The sequence below is a fragment of the Pelophylax lessonae genome (genome assembly GCF_965119305.1).
Source record: "Pelophylax lessonae genome assembly, chromosome: 13".
NCBI classification, from domain to species: Eukaryota; Metazoa; Chordata; class Amphibia; order Anura; family Ranidae; genus Pelophylax; species Pelophylax lessonae.
Genome location: NC_138780.1, coordinates 906,361 through 927,714, shown reverse-complemented (window position 1 = coordinate 927,714; position 21,354 = coordinate 906,361). Strand labels below are relative to the sequence as shown.

The 21,354-nt window shown below is 52.3% G+C and overlaps 1 protein-coding gene and 1 long non-coding RNA gene across 4 annotated transcripts in view; one reads left to right on the top strand and one right to left on the bottom strand.

Annotated features, from left to right (window-relative positions):
* Window positions 1-21,354, bottom strand: part of ASH1L (ASH1 like histone lysine methyltransferase) — a 111,151-nt gene that overhangs the window by 26,399 nt on the left and 63,398 nt on the right. For both annotated transcript variants that reach the window (XM_082275397.1, XM_082275398.1), the window contains exons 4-14: window positions 18,553-18,642; window positions 13,786-14,428; window positions 13,430-13,609; window positions 9,976-10,070; window positions 9,019-9,092; window positions 8,886-8,931; window positions 7,820-7,928; window positions 7,534-7,740; window positions 6,773-6,919; window positions 2,705-2,813; window positions 2,132-2,293 (exon numbers count right to left, since the gene is read on the bottom strand). In XM_082275397.1, coding sequence (XP_082131523.1) covers window positions 2,132-2,293; window positions 2,705-2,813; window positions 6,773-6,919; window positions 7,534-7,740; window positions 7,820-7,928; window positions 8,886-8,931; window positions 9,019-9,092; window positions 9,976-10,070; window positions 13,430-13,609; window positions 13,786-14,428; window positions 18,553-18,642 — 1,862 coding nt within the window. The remainder of the gene's footprint in view (window positions 1-2,131; window positions 2,294-2,704; window positions 2,814-6,772; window positions 6,920-7,533; window positions 7,741-7,819; window positions 7,929-8,885; window positions 8,932-9,018; window positions 9,093-9,975; window positions 10,071-13,429; window positions 13,610-13,785; window positions 14,429-18,552; window positions 18,643-21,354) is intronic.
* On the top strand, window positions 18,952-20,226 carry LOC309569532. 2 transcript variants are annotated; one of them, XR_014226075.1, is made up of 4 exons: window positions 18,988-19,048; window positions 19,227-19,277; window positions 19,590-19,871; window positions 19,963-20,226. It is a non-coding gene; the product is annotated as an uncharacterized lncRNA (long non-coding RNA). The 2 variants fall into 2 exon arrangements; XR_014226074.1 differs by having other exon boundaries at window positions 18,952-19,048; window positions 19,590-20,226.

Genomic DNA, 21,354 nt, shown 5'->3' with positions numbered 1-21,354 from the left:
GGTTAGTCTTCTAGAATAATGAGGAATTCCTCCCGGCGGTAGAGCTGCCCATTGGTCTTGGCAAAATGCCTCCAGGTCATGCCAAGTCTTTGGTGGTTTTGTATGAGATCCCCCCCCCCCCCCCCAAAGGGGCTCGATTATATGAAGGTCAGGGGATGGCCACTCCAGAACCTTCATCTTCCTATGCTTTAACCACTGGAGGGTCAGCTTGGCCTTGTGCTTCGAGTCATTGTCCTGCTAGAGGGTCAACTTGGCCTTGTGCTTCAGGTTATTGTCCTGCTGGAGGGTCAACTTGGCCTTGTGCTTGGGGTTATTGTCCTGCTGGAGGGTCAGCTTAGCCTTGTGCTTGGGGTCATTGTCCTGCTGGAGGGTCAGCTTAGCCTTGTGCTTGGGGTCATTGTCCTGCTAGAGGGTCAGCTTAGCCTTGTGCTTCAGGTTATTGTCCTGCTGGAGGGTCAGCTTAGCCTTGTGCTTGGGGTCATTGTCCTGCTAGAGGGTAAACTTGGCCTTGTGCTTGGGGTCATTGTCCTGCTAGAGGGTCAACTTGGCCTTGTGCTTGGGGTCATTGTCCTGCTAGAGGGTCAACTTGGCCTTGTGCTTGGGGTCATTGTCCTGCTAGAGGGTCAACTTGGCCTTGTGCTTGGGGTCATTGTCCTGCTAGAGGGTCAGCTTAGCCTTGTGCTTGGGGTCATTGTCCTGCTAGAGGGTCAACTTAGCCTTGTGCTTGGGGTCATTGTCCTGCTAGAGGTTCAACTTGGCCTTTTGCTTGGGGTCATTGTCCTGCTAGAGGGTCGACTTGGCCTTGTGCTTGGGGTCATTGTCCTGCTAGAGGGTCAACTTGGCCTTGTGCTTGGGGTCATTGTCCTGCTAGAGGGTCAGCTTAGCCTTGTGCTTGGGGTCATTGTCCTGCTAGAGGGTCAACTTGGCCTTGTGCTTGGGGTCATTGTCCTGCTAGAGGGTCAGCTTGGCCTTGTGCTTCAGGTCATTGTCCTGCTGGAAAGTCCAAGAGCGTCCAATGAGCAGCTTTTCTGCAGAATTTAAATGGTCTGCCAGTATTTTCTGAAAACACGCTGCATTCATCTTACCATCAATTTTTACAAGATCAACCCCCCACCCATGCTTAGAGCCCCCACCCCCTAAAATAACAGTGAGCCACCACCATGATTCACAGTGGGGATGGGATTTTTCCTCTCCAAACATAGCGCTGATGGTTGTCACCATAAAGCTCCGTTTTGGTCTTGTGACTCCAGATTATGATGCGCCAGAGGCTGGGAGGCGTGCCAAGGTGTTGTCGCCATATTGTAACCGGACTTACTTGTGGCATTGTCGCAGTAAAGGCTTTTTTCTGGCAACTCCATCATGCAGCTCACTTTTGTTGAAGTATTGTCATTGCTCCTTTGGACACCCACACTGACTTTTTCCAGAGCAGCCGATATTTCTCCTGAGGTGACCTGTGGGCTGTTCTTTGTATCGCAAACAAATCTTCTGGCAGTTGTCGCTGCAATCTTTCTTGGTCTACCTGACCTTGGCTCGGTATCAAGAGATCCTCAAATTCTTCCACTTTTTAATAAGGGATTGAACAATACTGACTGGCATATTCAAGGCTTTGTATCCTCTTTCTTCTTTAGAGAGTTCCATTACCTTGTTATGCAAGTCTTTTGACAGTTCTTTTCTGCTCCCCATGGCTCAGTATTTAGTCTGCTCAGTGCAACCACGTGAGGGCTAACAAACTCATTGACTATTTATACCCAGAGACCACAGATATGGGAAGGGAACCTCCGATGTGTGTCACCTTGTGTGTCTGTACCAAGGCCAAACTTTCCTTGGGGGGGACAATCTGATAATTAATGGCTTCATATCATCACTATCCCACCCACACCATCACATACCCCTCCCCCACCATCACATACTCTTCTCCTATCATCATTACCTGAAAATAAAAGATCAGTCATATCTCCACTATCAATGCCGAAATGTCTCCATTTCTGCCGGGGGGGGGGGGGGGGGGGCAAACTTTTCAGCACAATTGTATGAATTGCACCATCTGATGCAGTCACTGGCACCCCCTTGTACAGAGTGCAGCCACAAACTGTATTCTGCTCCCAGCATCCCCCATCTCCCCCGCACTCACCCTTCTCTTCAGCCGATGCTTGGACTTCCTCTTCTCCTTGGAGCGCCCCAACCTCCGATGAGAGGGAATCTGATGAGCGCCTTTGTTGGTCAGTCCGTTCATTCTCTGACTCTTCCCACCAATGATTCCCCGGCATCGATCGAAGCCACACTTGCACAATTGCTGCCAGGAGAGGAAGAAACACCTTTCATGTACACAGAGGTCTAGGAAACCAAAACATGGCTGCCACCACCTACCTAGGGGTACACAATTACCACCTACCTAGGGGTACACAATTACCACCTACCTAGGGGTACACATCTGCCACCTATCTGGAGGTACACAACTGCCACCTACCTAGGGGTACACAATTACCACCTACCTAGGGGTACACAATTACCACCTACCTAAGGGTACACAGCTGCCACCTACCTAGGGGTACACAGCTACCACCTACCTAGGGGTACACAGCTACCACCTACCTAGGGGTACACACCTACCACCTATCAGGGGATACAGAGAAGAGGACACCTCAAAAAATTGGGTCACACAATAAATGGGGTCACACAACAAATGGGGTCACACACCACTCACCTGTTTATCTGTGTTGAATGCGTGGAAGTTGTAGTCGTAGGTCAGCTCGGTTCCCGCTGGCATGTCCTTCAAGGCGTACAGACCGATGCGGTACACCCCATTCACTGACCTGGTCACAAGACAGTGATGTCATTACATGAGACAGATCTTCCAGTAGGGGGCGCTGTAGGTATTATAAAGGAGAGGACAGATCTGGCAGTAGGGGGTGCTGTAGGCATTATACAGAAGTGGACAGATCTGGCAGTAGGGGGCGCTATAGGTATTATACAGAAGTGGACAGATCTGGCAGTAGGGGGCGCTGTAGGTATTATACAGGAGAGGACAGATATGGCAGTAGGGGGCGCTGTAGGTATTATACAGGAGAGGACAGATCTGGCAGTAGGGGGCGCTGTAGGTATTATACAGGAGAGGACAGATCTGGCAGTAGGAGGCGCTGTAGGTATTATACAGGAGAGGACAGATGTGGCAATAGGGGGCGCTGTAGGTATTATACAGGAGAGGACAGATCTGGCAGTAGGGGGCGCTGTAGGTATTATACAGGAGAGGACAGATCTGGCAGTAGGGGGCGCTGTAGGTATTATACAGGAGAGGACAGATGTGGCAGTAGGGGGCGCTGTAGGTATTATACAGGAGAGGACAGATCTGGCAGTAGGGGGCGCAGTAGGTATTATACAGGAGGGGACAGATCGGGCAGTAGGGAGCGCTGTAGGTATTATACAGAAGTGGACAGATCTGGCAGTAGGGGGCGCTGTAGGTATTATACAGGAGGGGACAGATCTGGCAGTAGGGGGCGCTGTAGGTATTATACAGGAGAGGACAGATCTGGCAGTAGGGGGCGCTGTAGGTATTATACAGGAGAGGACAGATGTGGCAGTAGGGGGCGCTGTAGGTATTATACAGGATACAGGAGAGGACAGATGTGGCAGTAGGGGGCGCTGTAGGTATTATACAGGAGAGGACAGACAGGTGCTTCAAAGACAGACAGTCTGTCACTGGCAGTCTCTTCCTATTGTCTGTGTATTGAGGTGTGATGTGGATTCTGGTAAGCCTGTCTGTCCCATTGTTAATGAACTCACATATTGTTTCTGTCCAGATGGCTAGATAATTAGTTCAGGTTAATTCTAAGTCTGTATACAATGTCCTCTGCATATGATAATGTAATCAGGCAACCCTGACCTGTGTGTGGTAATCTGATCAGGAGGGGGAGGTCCATGCTGTATATAAACTGTGTGACTGTTCAATAAAGGGGAAGGTTCCAGAACAAGCTAAGTTGTCGGCTAGTTTTGTATGGGGACTGCTGGAAAATCTGATATCGATGTTCAAGAATGGAGGAAGCCGTATACTGACGGAAGTCCACAAACACAGTGTGGGTCGCGGTTCCGTTACATTGGTGGCATACGGCGGGATGCTTCCTGGAGTCTGGGACATCCAAACCGCCATCTGGATTCAAGGTCTGGATAACAGAAGAGGAGAGGTACAGATATCAGCCGCCATGGAAGAGGAATTCAGGAGGTTGCGAGAGATGCGGATACAGCACGGGGGACCAGTGTCAGAGAAGGTCCTCAGCACAGGGGACCGGTGTCAGAGAAGGTCCTCAGCACAGGGGACCGGTGTCAGAGAAGGTCCTGCTAGGATGGTATGATGTAATCCGCTGGGATCTCTGGGAGGAAGCGCTAGCCTGTGAGCAGCGACACCAGAGAAAAATCCTCCCCTCCTTGGTCGCAGTACGAAGTTCGAAAGGTGTTTTTGGGGAGACAACCGCACAAGGAATGAAAAGCTGAGTTACGAAGGCTGGTCCAGGTGGAGTGTTGGCACTGGGCCCGAGTGCCAATAACCCATGCCCTGGACTTTCAGCAATTCCAGAGACTGAGGATTTCATAGACTTTTCTGCTGGGGGGGGGGGGGAACATCCCAGTGAGCCTCCAGCAGAAGAGCGGCATCCTGCTGACCTCTGCCTGCAACAATTGGTGACCCAGGAAGATGTGTGCAAGGCCACTGACTTTTCAGTTTACTTCCCTGCGGAACAGCTGGCATCAGGGCCTAACATCACTGAGCTCTGCCCAACACCAACAGCAGCTTCAGCCTCCCTGAGAGAAGAGGCAGCCGACCTTTCTCCTACACCACTGACAGGGACATGGAATTTCCTGCCAGCAGCATCTGTGGAGTTACAAGAAACTTCTCCAGCTGAAGCGCTGACAACTGGACAGAGGGTCCAAGACCTCTGCCCCAAACCTGTGGCAGATCCAGGGGCCCAGGGTGAGATAGTGGCGGTCACTCCCCAGCAGCAGATCAGGATCCAGGGGGAGAAGGGAGAGGAGATTGCTGTCTTCCCTCCCCAGCCAGGATCTGTGCATCTGGGAGACAGTACCGGAGAAAGGTTGTCCCAACCGCCAGATGAGGGTAAGGAAGATGGAGCAGCTGACTCCTCTTCCCAGCAGCAGACGGAGCCCCAGAATGATGACACCAACCCAGAAGAAGAGCTGGCAACAGAGCAGAGTGCGGCTGGCCTCTGCCCTCAACGTACAAAAGATGGAGTTCCTGTGGGAGTGGATGGGACTGCGGTCTTCACCTCTATATCCCAGGGATGTTGGGCAGTCGGCCCAGGTCAAAACAGCATGAGGGAGTGACCCCAGCCACCCTGTCCTCTATCCAGCGGCTGAAAGGTCTCCAGGGAGAAGGGCCAGTCCACGCTTCTTCCCCACAGCGGGTATGTTCTATGAGAGAGGCAGAGGTTGCCTGGGTGAGTAATGCTCCAGTCAGGACAATTTGTTTGGGGTACTGTGCGGGTATGGACTTTGGGGGACTGGAGCTACAGACTAACTTCAAAGTGAACCCGTTTGGGGTCTCCTCCTGCGTTAGTCTCCTTCCGAAAGGGGAGAGATGTGACGGGAGTCACTTTAGTTGGGGGGCTCGTGGGACACAGCTTACCTTAGAGAGGTTGGGAAATTCACATAAGAGGGGCCTAGGGGGCTGAGAGAAGTAAGTCACCCTGTGTCTATTAGGGACACAGGGTGCCCAAGAAGCCCAGTCTGGCCGGCCCAAACCAGACTTCCACAGACTGATCGGCTATGAGAGCTCCATGCGCCCTGCCGGGACAAACTTACAAACTATGTGGAACTTTGTCAAGGAAGCTGCCATGGTGGATTGACTCTTTGGGACTTGTTACCCGACTAACTCAGACACAGACCGATTGGAGGTCTGGCACCTGGTTAGTCTACCTTTGGGGGGAAGATATGTGAGGGTACTCACCGTAACTGGGAGTGAAAGACAGATAATTAATGGACACTAAGAATATGGTTTGGATTACTTCAAGTGGGACAGTAATATTTGTCACCCATGTCTCTCGAGAAATATATGAGGACTATTCCTGGCCTGATTGATTCTGAACATGTTCATTGAAAGAACTGATCACATTGGCCTCTGTTCCATGTTCTTCAATGTCAGAGATGGACAGTCTGTCACTGATGGTCTCTCCCTTTTGTCTGTGTATTGAGGTGTGATGTGGATTCTGTTAAGCCTGTCTGTCTCATTGTTAATTGTTAATGAACTCACATATTGTTCCTGTCCAGATGGCTAGATAATTAGTTCAGGTTAATTCTATTTCTGTATATAATTTCATCTGCATATGATAATGTAATCAGGCAGCCCCTGACCTGATGGGATAATCTGATCAGGAGGGGGAGGTCCATGCTGTATATAAATTCTGTGTGACTGTTCAATAAAAGAAGATTCCAGTACAAGTTGTCAGCTAGCTTTGTATGGGGGCGCCTGGAATATTTGATACCTATGTTCAAGACTGAAGGAAGCCGTATACTGACGGAAGTCCACAAACACAGTGTGGGTCGCGGTTCCATTACAGGGACAGTAGGGGGTGCTGTAGGTAGGGGGGAGGGGACAGTAGGGGGTGCTGTAGGTAGGGGGGAAGGGGACAGTAGGGGGCACTGTAGGTAGAGGGAGGGGACAGTAGGAGGAGCTAGGTGGGGGAGAGGGGACAGTAGAGGGTGCTGAAGGTAGGGGGGAGGGGACAGTAGGAGTGCTGTAGGTAGGGGGAGGAGACAGTAGGCTCACCATTTTTGCATCTCACAGTTGGGGTCACAACTGTGGTTGATGAAGCGGGCCTCGTTGCCCATGCGGTAACTGTCTATGACGGTCCCGGAATCCAGGCTCAGGCAGTAATGGTCGTTGTGGTTGTGATATTGTTCAATCGTCCGATTCCTACACACAGAGATCACATTATACCACCCCTGACTCCTCCTACTACCTGCCTGACTCCTCCTACACACAGAGATCACATTATACCAAGCCTGACTAATCCTACTACCGCGCATGACTCCTCCTACTACCCCATTACACTCCTACTACAACCTCGCCTGACTCCTCCTACTACCCTGCCACACTCCTACTAACGTGCCACACTCCTCCTACCATCTCGCATGACTCCTCCTATCACTCCGCCACACTCCTACTACTACCATGCCACGTTCCTCCTACCAACCCCGCCACACCTCTTTTACTATCTTGCCACACTCCTACCAACCCGCCACACTCCTACTACTACCCCGCCAGACTCTTCCTACTACCCCGCCAGACTCTTCCTACTACCCCGCCAGACTCCTCCTGCAACCATGCCATATCCCTCCTACAATGCTGCCACAGACGCAGCTACTGCCGCAAGATTTCCTAACCCGGAAGCAGGTGGCGCCACTGACTGCACTTCAGGGCTTGCTGAATAATGCGCACAATTCTCCCTTCCAATTCCGCCCACAAATCTCTAAGGCCCCCATGCAGCCAGCCAATCACAGCTCTCTGCTGACACACGTGGGACTTACCTGAACTCTTGCTCGCTCACCACTTCCCCCAGATACTCGATGATGAACTGCGAGGCTCTGAGTGGCTCCTTGGTGCGGATGCCCCACCCTTTCCCCTCCGCACGGAAGCGCTCCAGGCACTGCACCCACTCGTGTCTCTGGATTCGCTGGTTGCTGCATTGCTCCCCGCAGGGACACGTGTTCGGGGAACACTCTGCAAATATCATCCTGCAAAGGGGAAGCCAAACCGTCAGCCTGGGAGGAGCCACCAATCACCGACTCTCGTGTCACTGCACCGCATGCTCACCGATTCAGGCAATCCTCCACACAGCCCCAGTCCACCCGACTGTCCGGCCTCCTACAATTACACATGGTGGCCTCATATCCCGACAGCGGCTTCACATCCACGTACACATCTATGGAGACAGAGAGGTCAGAGAGAGGGGCCTGATATCCTGAGAGGGTGAGAGGGAGCTAACCATTGTGTGATGTTTGGGGTAAAAATTTGGCTCATTGTTCATGTAGTGACTGACATACTTCTCAAGTGTATAAAAGTCGGTTTCTTGTTCAATAAAGGAGTTGATGTTTTCAGACACATACAAGGTAAGTTGTCGGCTAGATTGGAATATCTGATATCTATGTCCAGACTGGAGGAAGCTGTATACTGACAAAAGACCACAAGTACAGTGTGGGGATCGCTGAGAGGTCATAGAGATGGCACTATGGAGACTGCTGGGGTCCTACCATCCGGTCACACTAAATCCACAGAGGGCGCTATGGAGACTGTTGGGGTCCCACTAAATTCAGAGAGGGGGAGAGAGGGCGCTATGGAGACTGTAGGGGTCCCACCATCCGGTCACACTAAATCCAGAGAGGGGGAGAGAGGGCGCTATTGAGACTGCTGGGGTCCCACCATCCGGTCACACTAAATCCAGAGAGGGGGGGAGAGAGGGCGCTATTGAGACTGCTGGGGTCCCACCATCCGGTCACACTAAATCCAGAGAGGGGGAGAGAGGGCGCTATTGAGACTGCTGGGGTCCCACCCTCCGGTCACACTAAATCCAGAGAGGGGGAGAGAGGGCGCTATTGAGACTGCTGGGGTCCCACCCTCCGGTCACACTAAATCAAAAGAGGGGGAGAGAGGGTGCTATTGAGACTGCTGGGGTCCCACCATCTGGTCACACTAAATCCAGAGAGGGGGAGAGAGGGCGCTATTGAGACTGCTGGGGTCCCACCATCCGGTCACACTAAATCCAGAGAGGGAGGGGGAGAGCGGGTTCTATGGACACTGTTGGGGTCCCACCCTCCGGTCAGTGATGTGTAATGTTTGGGGGGGGGGGGGGGTTATGAAGGAAAGGACTTGGGGGACTTACTGCATCGGATCTTCTTGTAAAGCGGAACATCCGGCTTCTTATACAACTAGAAGAGAGTAGAGAGGATTGCCCGTCAGATCATTCCATTCCCCACACCCCACAGCGGGTGACCACCCCGGGGGAGGACACTTACCTGATTGTGTTTCCACTGCCACAGGATGTCATATGGAAGCTGGAAGTCACTCCTCTTATGTCTGAGATATTTCCCTGCAAGAGATACACACATGAGACCCAACCCATTGTGGGAGGGGCTGGGACACAAACTACTGCAGGAGATCTCCCCATTGTGGGAGGGGCTGAAACACTAACTACTGCAGGAAATCTCCCCATTGTGGGAGGGGCAGAGACAAACTACTGCAGGGAAATCTCCCCATTGTGGGAGGGGTAGAGAAAAACTACTGCAGGGAAATCTCCCATTTGTGGGAGGGGCAGAGACACAAACTACTGCAGGAGATCTCCCCAATGTGGGAGGGGCCTCTATTGGCTGAGATTATGATGGTTGGGGAAAAATTGTGTGCGGAGTTCCTCCTGGGAGGAGAGATTATATATTGAAGGAGGTGTGATGGAGCGGGGGAGGGAGGGGGAGGTGTGATGGGGTGGGGGAGGGGAGGGTAAAAATTTCTGTAATCAGAGTGTGTGAGTTGCTGTTTATGTGAGAGGAGGGGGCAGGATCCTGGAATGAGCGGGATACTGGAATGGGCGGGCTGTGCGGGGAATTGGCTGGCTCTGGGATGACCTCACTGGAGGAAACAAAAGCTTCTTTTTGTGTTGGTGGCGAGGAACCAGAGGAACCATCCGATTCTGAGATCCTACCGCCCCCTCCCCCCAGAGACTGAGATCCTACCGCCCCCTCCCCCCAGAGACTGAGATCCTACCGCCCCCTCCCCCCAGAGACTGAGATCCTACAGCCCCCCCAGGGAGGCTGTGAGAACTACACTTCCCCTCTCCCCCCCCCCAGGAGGCTGTCTGTACTACACTTTACCCCCCCCCCCCCCAGGAGGCTGTGTGTACTACACTTCCCCTCCCCCCCCCCCCCCCATTTCTGTATGAACGGCACAAACCTGGCCATTACAGGACCCTGAGGACTCACCAATATGGATGGGGGCGGGCAGCAGGCCGTACTCGTGTTCCTTCGGGTTATACTCCAATTTCTCCTTCTTCAGCTGCATCAGACGAGTCTTCGGGCTGTAATAGCAGGAGAGGACACAGCGTGAGAGACCATCCCAGACCCAGAAAGGGGGAGGGGACACAGCGCGAGACCACCCCCATACCCGGACAGGGGGAGGGGGACACAGTGAGATCACCAGAGGCAGAGACCGCCCCTCACCCGGACAGGGGGAGAGGACACAGCTTGAGAGACCCCCCTTATACCCGGACAGGGGGAGGGGACACAATGTGAGAGACCACCCCCATACCCGGACAGGGGGGGAGAGGACACAGCGTGAGAGACCACCCCATACACAGAAAGGGGGAGAGGACACAGCGTGAGAGACCACCCCCATACCCTGACAGGGGGAGGGGACACAGGGTGAGAGACCACCCCCATACCCCGACAGGGGGAGGGGACACAGCGTGAGAGACCACCCCCATACCCAGACAGGGGGAGGGGACATAGCGTAAGAGACCACCCCCATACCCGGACAGGGGGGAGAGGACACAGCGTGAGAAGACCACCCCCATACCCGGACAGGGGGAGAGGACACAGCGTGAGAGACCACCCCCATACCCGGACAGGGGGAGGGGACACAGCGTGAGAGACCACCCCCATACCCGGACAGGGGGAGGGGACACAGCGTGAGAGACCACCCCCATACTCAGACAGGAGGAGGGGACACAGCGTGAGAGACTTCCCTCATACTCAGACAGGGGGAGGGGACACAGTGTGAGAGACCACCCCCATACCCAGACAGGGGGAGGGGACACAGCGTGAGAGACCACCCCCATACCCGGACAGGGGGAGGGAACACAGCATGAGAGACCACCCCCATACCCAGACAGGGGGGAGAGGACACAGCGTGAGAGACCACCCCCATACCTGGACAGGGGCAGGGGACACAGCGTGAGAGACCACCCCCATACCCAGAAAGGGGGAGAGAACACAGCGTGAGAGACCACCCCCATACTCGGACAGGGGACACAGTGTGAGAGACCACCCTCATACCCGGACAGGGGGAAAGGACACAGCGTGAGAGACCACCCCCCATACCCGGACAGGGGGAGGGGGAGGGGACACAGCGTGAGAGACAACCCCCATACCCGGACAGGGGGAGGGGACACAGCATGAGAGACAACCCCCATACCCGGACAGGGGGAGGGGACACAGCGTTAGAGACCACCCCATACCCGGACGGGGGGAGGGATCACAGCGTGAGAGGCCAGCCCCATACTCGGGAAGGGGGAGAGGACACAGTGTGAGAGAGCACGCATACCCGGAAAAGGGGAGGGGACACAGCGTGTGAGACCACCCCATACCCGGAAAGGGGGAGGGGACACTGTATGAGAGACCACCCCATACCCGGAAAGGGGGAGGGGACAGCATGAGATCACCACAGGCGGAGACCACCCCATACCCGGACAGTGGGAGGGGGACAAAGCATGGGATCACCAGAGGCAGAGACCACCTTGTAATGAGATCATGCGCTGGGACACCATTTTGTCATGGTATCCTGCGATGGGACACCATTTTGCGTGGCTCCAGCAGCTGACAGTTTTCAAAACCAAAAAGGTCATTCCTTTACCAGCCCCTAACCCCAGCTCCTTTTTGTAGTGTTAATTACCTCCTGGAATGCAGGAAGTTTGGGCCTCAGAGCTTCAAAGCAAACCTTATTAACACATCCTGGCAGATGCCGGGTCATAAACGAGCAGATCTCATCTCAGAGGTCTGAGAAGATGGCCAGGGAGGTTGCCTTGTAAATTCCACAAGCCCAGTTGTTAATTAAAATGTAACACCTACATCTCACAAATCCATACCCAATTCATAACTTTTTACGCGAACATGACATGTCTCTAGAAAATATATATTTGAATGCCAAATAAAATACCGATCGAATTAAGATCACACATGATCACATTCGATCCTAGGGAAGACAAGCTAGCGATCAGATGCCTTACGGGTCAGAGGTTATTCCGAGATAACCCCTGTTTAGTGTCTGTGGATAATAAATTTATTATTTCGAGATATGACTTCTGTTAGAAATCTGTCTAACCTGGGAGGTCCCTTAGAAGTTTATGAGCCTCCGGACCGCCCATGGCCCCAGTGTTTATTGGTCAAGTACTTCTGGTGACACCCCCTGCGGGCCAGAGAAAAAGATAGGAACCGATGGAGCTCTCAGTTCTCAATTTTAACATCAAGCAGTAACATTGCTGAAGGGAAGAACGGATCCCACATGTTCAGCCTCTGAAACTCTGAAACACCCGGGACTTTTGAATGCAAGTATTTCATTTCTAATTCTTTATCTATTCTTCTAAATTGCTGTATTGTGTCTCTATTTCTTTGTAACCCATTTTTCTGTAAATATTTTTATTTGCACCAATTTTAACCTTTCTTATAATTAAACCTTATTTTGAAAAGTGTTACTTTTGTCTCTAAGATCTAAACGCAAACTGACCCCATGGAACCTGCCTCCTGAAGAGCACTACTGTTTAGCATAAATCCTCCGGACATTCCTGTCTGCTGTGACAGTGTGTGTTACGGATGATTATTCTAAAGTCATAATTGGTATTTCTAAAATTACGAGCGTCCTCTGGGCTCATTATAACTTAGAGGTGGTGGCAGAGAAAGGTTAATTGTTTAATCATCCCGGTGACAATTGCTCTCAGTCTGCTGGCATCTAGATTGTGGTCCTGCAAGCTGGACAATCTGTGTGCAGGGTGCAGCTGAGAGTGGCATTGTTACGCAAGTGACAGCAGGGTGTGAGATTGCCTGGTCTTTGGTCACAAGTTGGATGAGAAGGCCAGGGGTCTGATACCCGCCACCTTCACACACCTCATATCCGGACAGGGGGAGGGGACACAGCGTGAGAGACCTCCTTATACACGGACAAGGGGAGGGGACACAGAGTGAGATCACCAGAGGCAGAGACCACCCCTCACCCGGACAGGGGACACAGCGTGAGAGACCACCCCAGACCCAGACAGGGGGAGGGGACACAGCGTGAGATCACCGCCCCATACCAAGACTGGGGGAGGGGAAACAGTGTGAGATCACAAGAGGCGGAGACCACCTCATACCTGGACGAGGGGGAGACACAGTGTGAGATGACCACAGGCGGAGACCACCCCTTACCCAGGCAGGTAGATGGAACACAGCGTGAGATCACCTCATTCTCGGACAGGGGGAGGGTACACAGCGTGAGATCACCACAGGCGGAGACCACCCCATACCCGGACGAGAGGGGGAGACGCAGCGTGAGATGACAACAGGTGGAGACCACCCTATACCCGGACAGGGGGATGAGACACAGCCTGATATCACCCTATACCCTGAACATTAGAAACCCTTAAGTATTGGGGCGGTGAAGGGTATCCCTGCCCCCGCCACTCACTCGGTGGTCTTATAAACATCAGAGAAAAGTCCAGCCTTCTGGTATTTCTTTTTGGGGGGACGTGCAATCTTCTTCTCCCGCTGCAGGAGAGGAGCAAGGTGACGGGAAAACGCCTCCATCCGTTCCTGGTGACCGATCTCTCGACCCGAAGAATCACCGATGAAAGATATCTCCGCCAGACTGGAAGAGAAGAGAGGAAATGATTGGACAGAGTGTTCTAGAATAATGATGAAAAGAAGAGAAGAGAGGAAATGATTGGACAGAGTGTTCTAGAATAATGATGAAAAGTAGAGGAGAGGAAATGATTGGACGTATAATGATGAATAGAAGAGAAGAAAGGAAATGATTGGTCGTACCTTGTGCTGCTCTCCCGGTCTTCATCCAATGACGTCCTCAGACGTTTCCTCATGGGTTTCTCCACACCTAGATGCTTCCTCTTCCAGCCTTTGTGGTGCTCGGTGGTCAGTGTCACCCCCTGCACTACGGCTTCGATAATGTCCGTCACCGTGTCTGATCGGGCAGCGTTATTCTCCTGCTGGCTGACCAGCGGCATGGCCAGTAGAGAGTCTGGAGGATACTTCCTGGGCCTCCCCGGCCTCCTCTTGACAATATTGTTTCCTGTCCGGGACTGTCTCTGCAGCTTCTTGGCCTTTAGGATTTTATTTACGTGGTCCAGGTTCTTCTTGGAGGACAGAATGGTATCGTAGTTGTACATTCTCCGAGCCTGCTTGTGTATGGCTTCCACCACACTCCTCTTCAGGCTTGGCAGACGACTAGATGATGAGCTGAGGCCATCTGGAGGAGACTCCATGGCAGGCGCTGAAACCAGCAAAGTGTCCGACCTGCTCTGGCCTTTCTCCCGGCTGTGCCCCCTGGCGGGACTGGAGGAGGAGGGGGCAGAGGAGGGGAGGACATCGTCCGTTGTGCGCTGCAGCAAACAATCCACAGACTCCTCCATTGTAGAACTGTGCCGCAGGCTTCGCAATGGGACCCCCATGACTGGAAAGAGACAACAAAATTTAGAAAGTGTTAATATTAATTAGCATGTTAATGACCGGACCCTTCAATGGGCCTACATGCTGTTTACACCCTCCAAATCTACAACGTGGCTGTAAAGAAGATATCACCACAGGCTACGTAACTGCAATGCTGATCTTCCCCGGTACCTGCCACAATCCCCTAACTCTGGGTTTCAGGTAAATGTGCCCCTCCCCAGATGGGATACCACACATAGCACTCTATACAGATGCAGGCCAAGTGTGCTAAAATGTATACTTCTCTTTACTCCCTCTCCATGTTCAGCCAATAGGAGCCAAGAGAGGTCCCAACTTGGATACATTGCTGAGGAGTCATGTGACCGATGCCTAAATGGCCAATCACCTGCTTGGGGTAAAGGAAAAAAAAGGCTCACGCTTCTGATAACTGTAAGAAATAGATTTTCTTCTACATTCCCAGTAGGGACCCAGGAAAAGAAGCATGAGTGTGGTACCAGTGGGATCCCTGCATGATATTCGAAGGCCCATTGTCAGATGTGGATCACTGCTGTAACCTGATCACTGGCCTTTCAAATCTGGACAAACAAAATGATCAGACTGGGTGGGACTGTATCATCAGACTTGGTTGGTGCTGACAACCTCCCATCATCACTGGGTTACATGGGAGATGACCTCGTTCCTCCTGACTCCTGAGCGATGGACATCAGAGGTGAGAGATACAGAGGACTTAAGGCAGCCAGAGAAGGACACCTCACACAGGACAGCCAGAGAAGACCACCACACACAGCAGGGCCAGAGAAGGTCACCTCACACCAGATGGTTAGAGAAGAAGGTCACCTCACACAGGATGGCCAGAGAAGGTCAACATTTGGGACAGCTCACACAACACGGCCAGAAAAGAAGGTCACCTCACACAGGATGACCAGAGAAAAAGGTTACCTCACACTGGATGGCCAGAGAAGTAGGTCACCTCACACAGGACAGTTAGAGAAGGTCACCTGACACGGGTGGCCAGAATAGAAGGTCACTTCACATCGGACAGTTAAAGAATTTCACCTCACACAGGACGGCTAGAGAAGGTGGTCACCTCACACTGGATTACCAGAGAAGAAGGTCAATATTCAGGACACCTCACATCGGATGGACAGAGAAGGTCACCGCAAAACAGATGATCAGAGAAGAAGGTCACCTCACAATGGATGACCAGAGAAGGTCATCTCACACTGGATGGCCAGAAGTCACCTCACATCGGATGGCCAGAGGTCACCTCACATCGGATGGCCAGAGAAGGTTATATCACATCGGATGGAGAGAGGAAAAGGTCACCTCACACAGCACAGCTAGTCACTGCGCACACCACGGCCAGAGAAGGTCACTTCACACACCACGGCCAGAGAAGAAGGTCACTTCACACCGGGCAGCCAGAGAAGAAGGTTACCTTACACCGGATGGTCAGAGAAGAAGGTCACCTCACAGCGGATGGCAAGAGAAGGTGGTCACCTCACACCAGATGGCAAGAGAAGAAGGTCACCTCACACCGGATGGCAAGAGAAGAAGGTCAATATTCAGGACACCTCACACCGGATGGACAGAGAAGGTGGTCATCTCACATCAGACGACCAGAGAAGAAGGTCAATATTCAGGACACCTCACACCGGATGGACAGAGAAGGTCACCTCCCAACAGATGATCAGAGAAGGTCACCTCAGGCTGGATGGCCAGAGAAGAAGGTCACCTCACACTGGATGGCCAGAGAAGAAGGTTACCTCACACACCACTGCCAGAGAAGTTGGTCAATATTCTGGACGCCTTACACTGGATGGCCAGAGAATTACACCGGATAGCCATAGAAGGGCACCTCACACAGGACGGCACCTCACACAGGACAGCCAGAGAAGAAAGTCAACTCACACACAATGGCCAGAGAGTGTCATCTCACACTGGACGGGCAGAGAAGAAGGTTGCCTCACACAGCGCAGCCAGAGAAAAAAAGTTTAATATTTCGCACACATCACACTGGACAGCCAGAGAAGGTCACCTCATACCAGATGGCCGGAAAAGAAGGTCACCTTACACCAGACGGCCAGAGAAGAAGGTCACCTCACACCAGACGGCCAGAGAAGAAGGTTACCTCATACCGGACGGCCAGAGAAGAAGATCACCTCACACAGTACAGTCAGAAAAGAAAGTCACCTCACACAGCACGGCCAGAGAAGAAAGTCACCTCACACAGCACGGCCAGAGAAGAAGGTCACCTCACACTGGATGGCCAGAGAAGGTCACCTCACACCAGACGGCCAGAGAAGAAGGTCACCTCACACCAGACGGCCAGAGAAGAAGGTTACCTCATACCAGACGGCCAGAGAAGAAGGTTACCTCATACCGGACAGCCAGAGAAGAAGATCACCTCACACAGTACAGTCAGAAAAGAAAGTCACCTCACACAGCACGGCCAGAGAAGAAGGTCACCTCACACTGGATGGCCAGAGAAGGTCACCTCACATCGGATGGCCAGAGAAGGTCACCTCACATCGGATGGAGAGAGGAGAAGGTCATCTCACACAGCACAGCTAGAGAAGAAGGTCACTTCACACACCACGGCCAGAGAAGGTCACTTCACATCGGGGCAGCCAGAGAAGAAGGTCACCTCACACTGGACAGCCAGAGAAGGTCACCTCACACCGGATGGCCAGAGAAGAAGGTCACCTCACACTGGATAGCCAGAGAAGGTCACCTCACACCGGAAGGCAAGAGAAGAAGGTCACTTCACACCGGATGGCCAGAGAAGAAGGTCACCTCACACTGGATAGCCAGAGAAGGTCACCTCACACCGGAAGGCAAGAGAAGAAGGTCACTTCACACCGGATGGCCAGAGAAGGTGGTCACCTCACACCAGATGACCAGAGAAGAAGGCCAATATTCAGGACACCTTACATTGGATGGACAGAGAAGGAGGTTACCTCACACACCACACCCAGAGAAGGTCACTTCACACCAGATTGCCAGAGAAGGTCACCTCACACAGCGCGGCCAGAGAAGAAAGTCACCTCATACAGCACGGCCAGAGAAGAAAGTCACCTCACACAGCACGGCCAGAGAAGAAAGTCACCTCACACAGCACAGCCAGAAAAGAAGGTCATCTCACACCGGATGGCCAGAGAAGAAGGTCACCTCACACTGGATGGCCAGAGAAGGTCACCTCACATCGGCTAGTCAGAGAAGGTCACCTCACATCGGATGGCCAGAGAAGGTCACCTCACATCGGATGGCCAGAGAAGGTCACCTCACATCGGATGGCCAGAGAAGGTCACCTCACATCGGATGGCCAGAGAAGAAGGTCACCTCACACTGGATGGCCAGAGAAGAAGGTCACCTCACATCGGATGGCCGGAGGAGAAGGTCACCTCACACAGCACAGCTAGAGAAGGTCACTGCGCACACCACGGCCAGAGAAGGTCACCTAAATCGGATGGCCAGAGAAGAAGGTCACCTGACACTGGATGGCCAGAGAAGGTCACCTTACATCGGATAGCCAGAGAAGGTCACCTCACACTGGATGGCCAGAGAAGGTCACCTCACATCGGATGGCCGGAGGAGAAGGTCACCTCACACAGCACAGCTAGAGAAGGTCACTGCGCACACCACGGCCAGAGAAGGTCTCTTCCCACACCACGGCCAGATAAGAAGGTCACTTCACACTGGGCAGCCAGGGAAGAAGGTCCCTTCAAACCGGACGGCCAGAGAAGGTGGTCACCTCACACCAGAAGGCCAATGAAGAAGGTCACCTCACACCGGATTGCCAGAGAAGAAGGTCACCTGACACCAGATAGCCAGTCATCTTATCTGGTCACACAGATATTCTCATGTGCAGGAACACAGCACTGGAAGGATGTCCAAGATGTCCACACACCAATCCATTCCAACTTCTATTCTGTACAGAACCCAATCATTGTCCAATCCAGAGGGGAGGTGAAAAGTGCGATATCTGTGTCCGGAGTGCCCCCATAACCACTCTTCCCTTTATATAAAGTACACATTCAGGACTGGTTTATGATGAGAAGATGAAGGAGCTGTATGGCCCATGGCTGTTTTACACCTCACCCAACACAAAGATCATTTCTTCATTACCTGAACATGAAGTGCTCTCAGATGCCGTCCTTCTTCTAGAGGGACTGTAACTAGAACTGTCCGGAGTTCTCAGACTACGCTCCTGGGAAGCTGAAAAATAACGGAAGAACCAATCAGATCAGTGCAGTATGGAGCGAAGAATGTTATATTAATTATAAGAAATGTCTGGTAATATGGCTGGAGGTCAGGGACGGGATGTACATAGAGGGTCATACAGAAAATCCCTCCTTGTAGGGACTGATCATGAATGTATTAGTAGGGACAGGATGAAGGTCAGGGATGTACATGGTGGATCATACAGAAGATCCCTCCTTGTAGGGACTGATTATTGATGTAGTAGTAGAGGCAGAATGAAGGTCAGGTATGGGGAGTACATGGTGGATCATACAGAAGATCCCTCCTTGTAGGGACTGATTATTGATGTAGTAGTAGAGGCAGAATGAAGGTCAGGTATGAAATGTACATGGAGGATCATACAGGAGATCCCTCCATGAAGGTCAGGGATGGGATGTACATAGTGGGTCATACAGGTGATCCCTCCTTGTAGAGACTGATCATTGATGTAGTAGTAGGGACAGGTTGAAGGTCAGGGATGGGGTGTACATGGTGGATTATACAGGAAATCCCTCATTGTAGGGACTGATCATTGATGTAGTATTAGGGACAGGATGAAGGTTAGGGACAGGATGTACATGGAGGATCATACAGGAGATCCATCCATGAAGGTCAGGGATGGGTCGTATATGGAGGATCACAGAGGAGATCCCTCCAATTAAGGTCTGGGATGGGTCGTACATGGAGGATCACAGAGGAGATTCCTCCAATGAAGGTATGGGATGGGTCGTACATGGAGGATCACAGAGAAGATTCCACCAATGAAGGTCTGGGATGAGTCGTACATGAAGGATCACAGAGGAGATCCCTCCAATGAAGGTCTGGGATGGGTCGTACATGGAGGATCACAGAGGAGATCCCTCCAATGAAGGTCTGGGATGGGTCGTACATGGAGGATCACAGAGAAGATTCCTCCAATGAAGGTCTGGGATGGGTCGTACATGGAGGATCACAGAGGAGATCCCTCCATGAAGGTCAGGGATGGGGTGTACATGGTGGGAAATACAGGAGATCCCTCCTTGTAGGGACTGATCATTGATGTAGTAGTAGGGACAGGATGAAGGTCAGGGAAGGGATGTACATGGTGGGTCATACAGGAAATCCCTCCATGAAGGTCAGGGATGGGGTGTACATGGTGGATTATACAGAAGATCCCTCCTTGTAGGGACTCTGATTATTGATGTAGTAGTAGGGATGGGATGAAGGTCAGGGATGGGGAGTACATGGTGGATTATACAGGAGATCCCTCCTTGTAGGGACTCTGAATATTGATGTAGTAGTAGGGACGGGATGAAGGTCGGGGGATGGGATATTTTTAGGTCTTCTATTTATAGTCTCTTCTCTCTGCAATGTCACGGCTTCCTCTATGACTGAAGATACAATTCACTCCAGAGATCGCAGAGCTCCTCCCCCCTCATCTGCCACGACAGTACAGGGACTGCAGACGCTAATCAGCAACCGTGTGATCCGCGTCCTCTGAACTCCGGGAAGAGAGAGACGGAGAATTCCCAACATACCAGAGACAGCGAGGTCCATTCACTCAGTTAAATATCGACTGAAAAAATGCGGTAAAATATTACATGTGGTAAAGATTGTAATTTATGGCACGGTAGCTCCTCGTTAAGGAGCGGGTCGGGAAGTCAGCCGCCGTGTCCTTAACAACCGATGAATCATCAGCTGTCAGCGGAATATAAACTAAAAATGCTGGCAGTTAAAAAAAAAAAAAAAATGGTATGGGGTCCCCCCCAAACCCATACCAGACCCTTATTCAAGCATGCAGCCCAGCAGGTCAGGAAAGAAAGGAGGGGCAAGCGAGTGCTCCCCCCTCCCCCCTCAGCCATACCAGGCCACATGCCCTTAACATAGGGGGGTGCTTTGGAGCAAGGGGGCTCTGCCCCTATCCCTCACCCAAAGCACCTTGTCCCCATGTTGATGGACAAGGGCCTCTTCCACACAACCTAGATCCCAGCCCCCATATGTGAATAAGTAGGGGTACATAGCACCCCTACTCATTCACCAATAAAAGTGTAGCGTAAAAAATGAAGAGGCAGTTTTTGAGAGTTCCTTCATTTGGAAACAAAATTAAACAATGTCCCCCGATGTAGATCTATCATCAACCACGCCAAACCCGAAAAAAGACAAGAAAGGCCCGCTCCCACCACCTGGCAGTTCCAACCACGCCAAACCCGAAAAAAGACAAGAAAGGCCGCTCCCACAGCCTGGCAGTTCGAACCACGCCAAACCCGAAAAAAGACAAGAAAGGCCGCTCCCACCACCTGGCAGTTCCAACCATGCCAAACCCGAAAAAAGACAAGAAAGGCCCGCTCCCGCCGCCTGGCAGTTCCAACTACGCCAAACCCGAAAAAAGACAAGAAAGGCCGCTCCCACAGCCTGGCAATTCCAACCACGCCAAACCCGAAAAAAGACAAGAAAGGCCGCTCCCACAGCCTGGCAGTTCCAACCACGCCAAACCCGAAAAAAGACAAGAAAGGCCGCTCCCGCCGCCTGGCAGTTCCAACCACGCCAAACCCGAAAAAAGACAAGAAAGGCCCGCTCCCGCCGCCTGGCAGTTCCAACCACGCCAAACCCGAAAAAAGACAAGAAAGGCCCGCTCCCGCCGCCTGGCAGTTCCAACCACGCCAAACCCGAAAAAAGACAAGAAAGGCCGCTCCCACAGCCTGGCAGTTC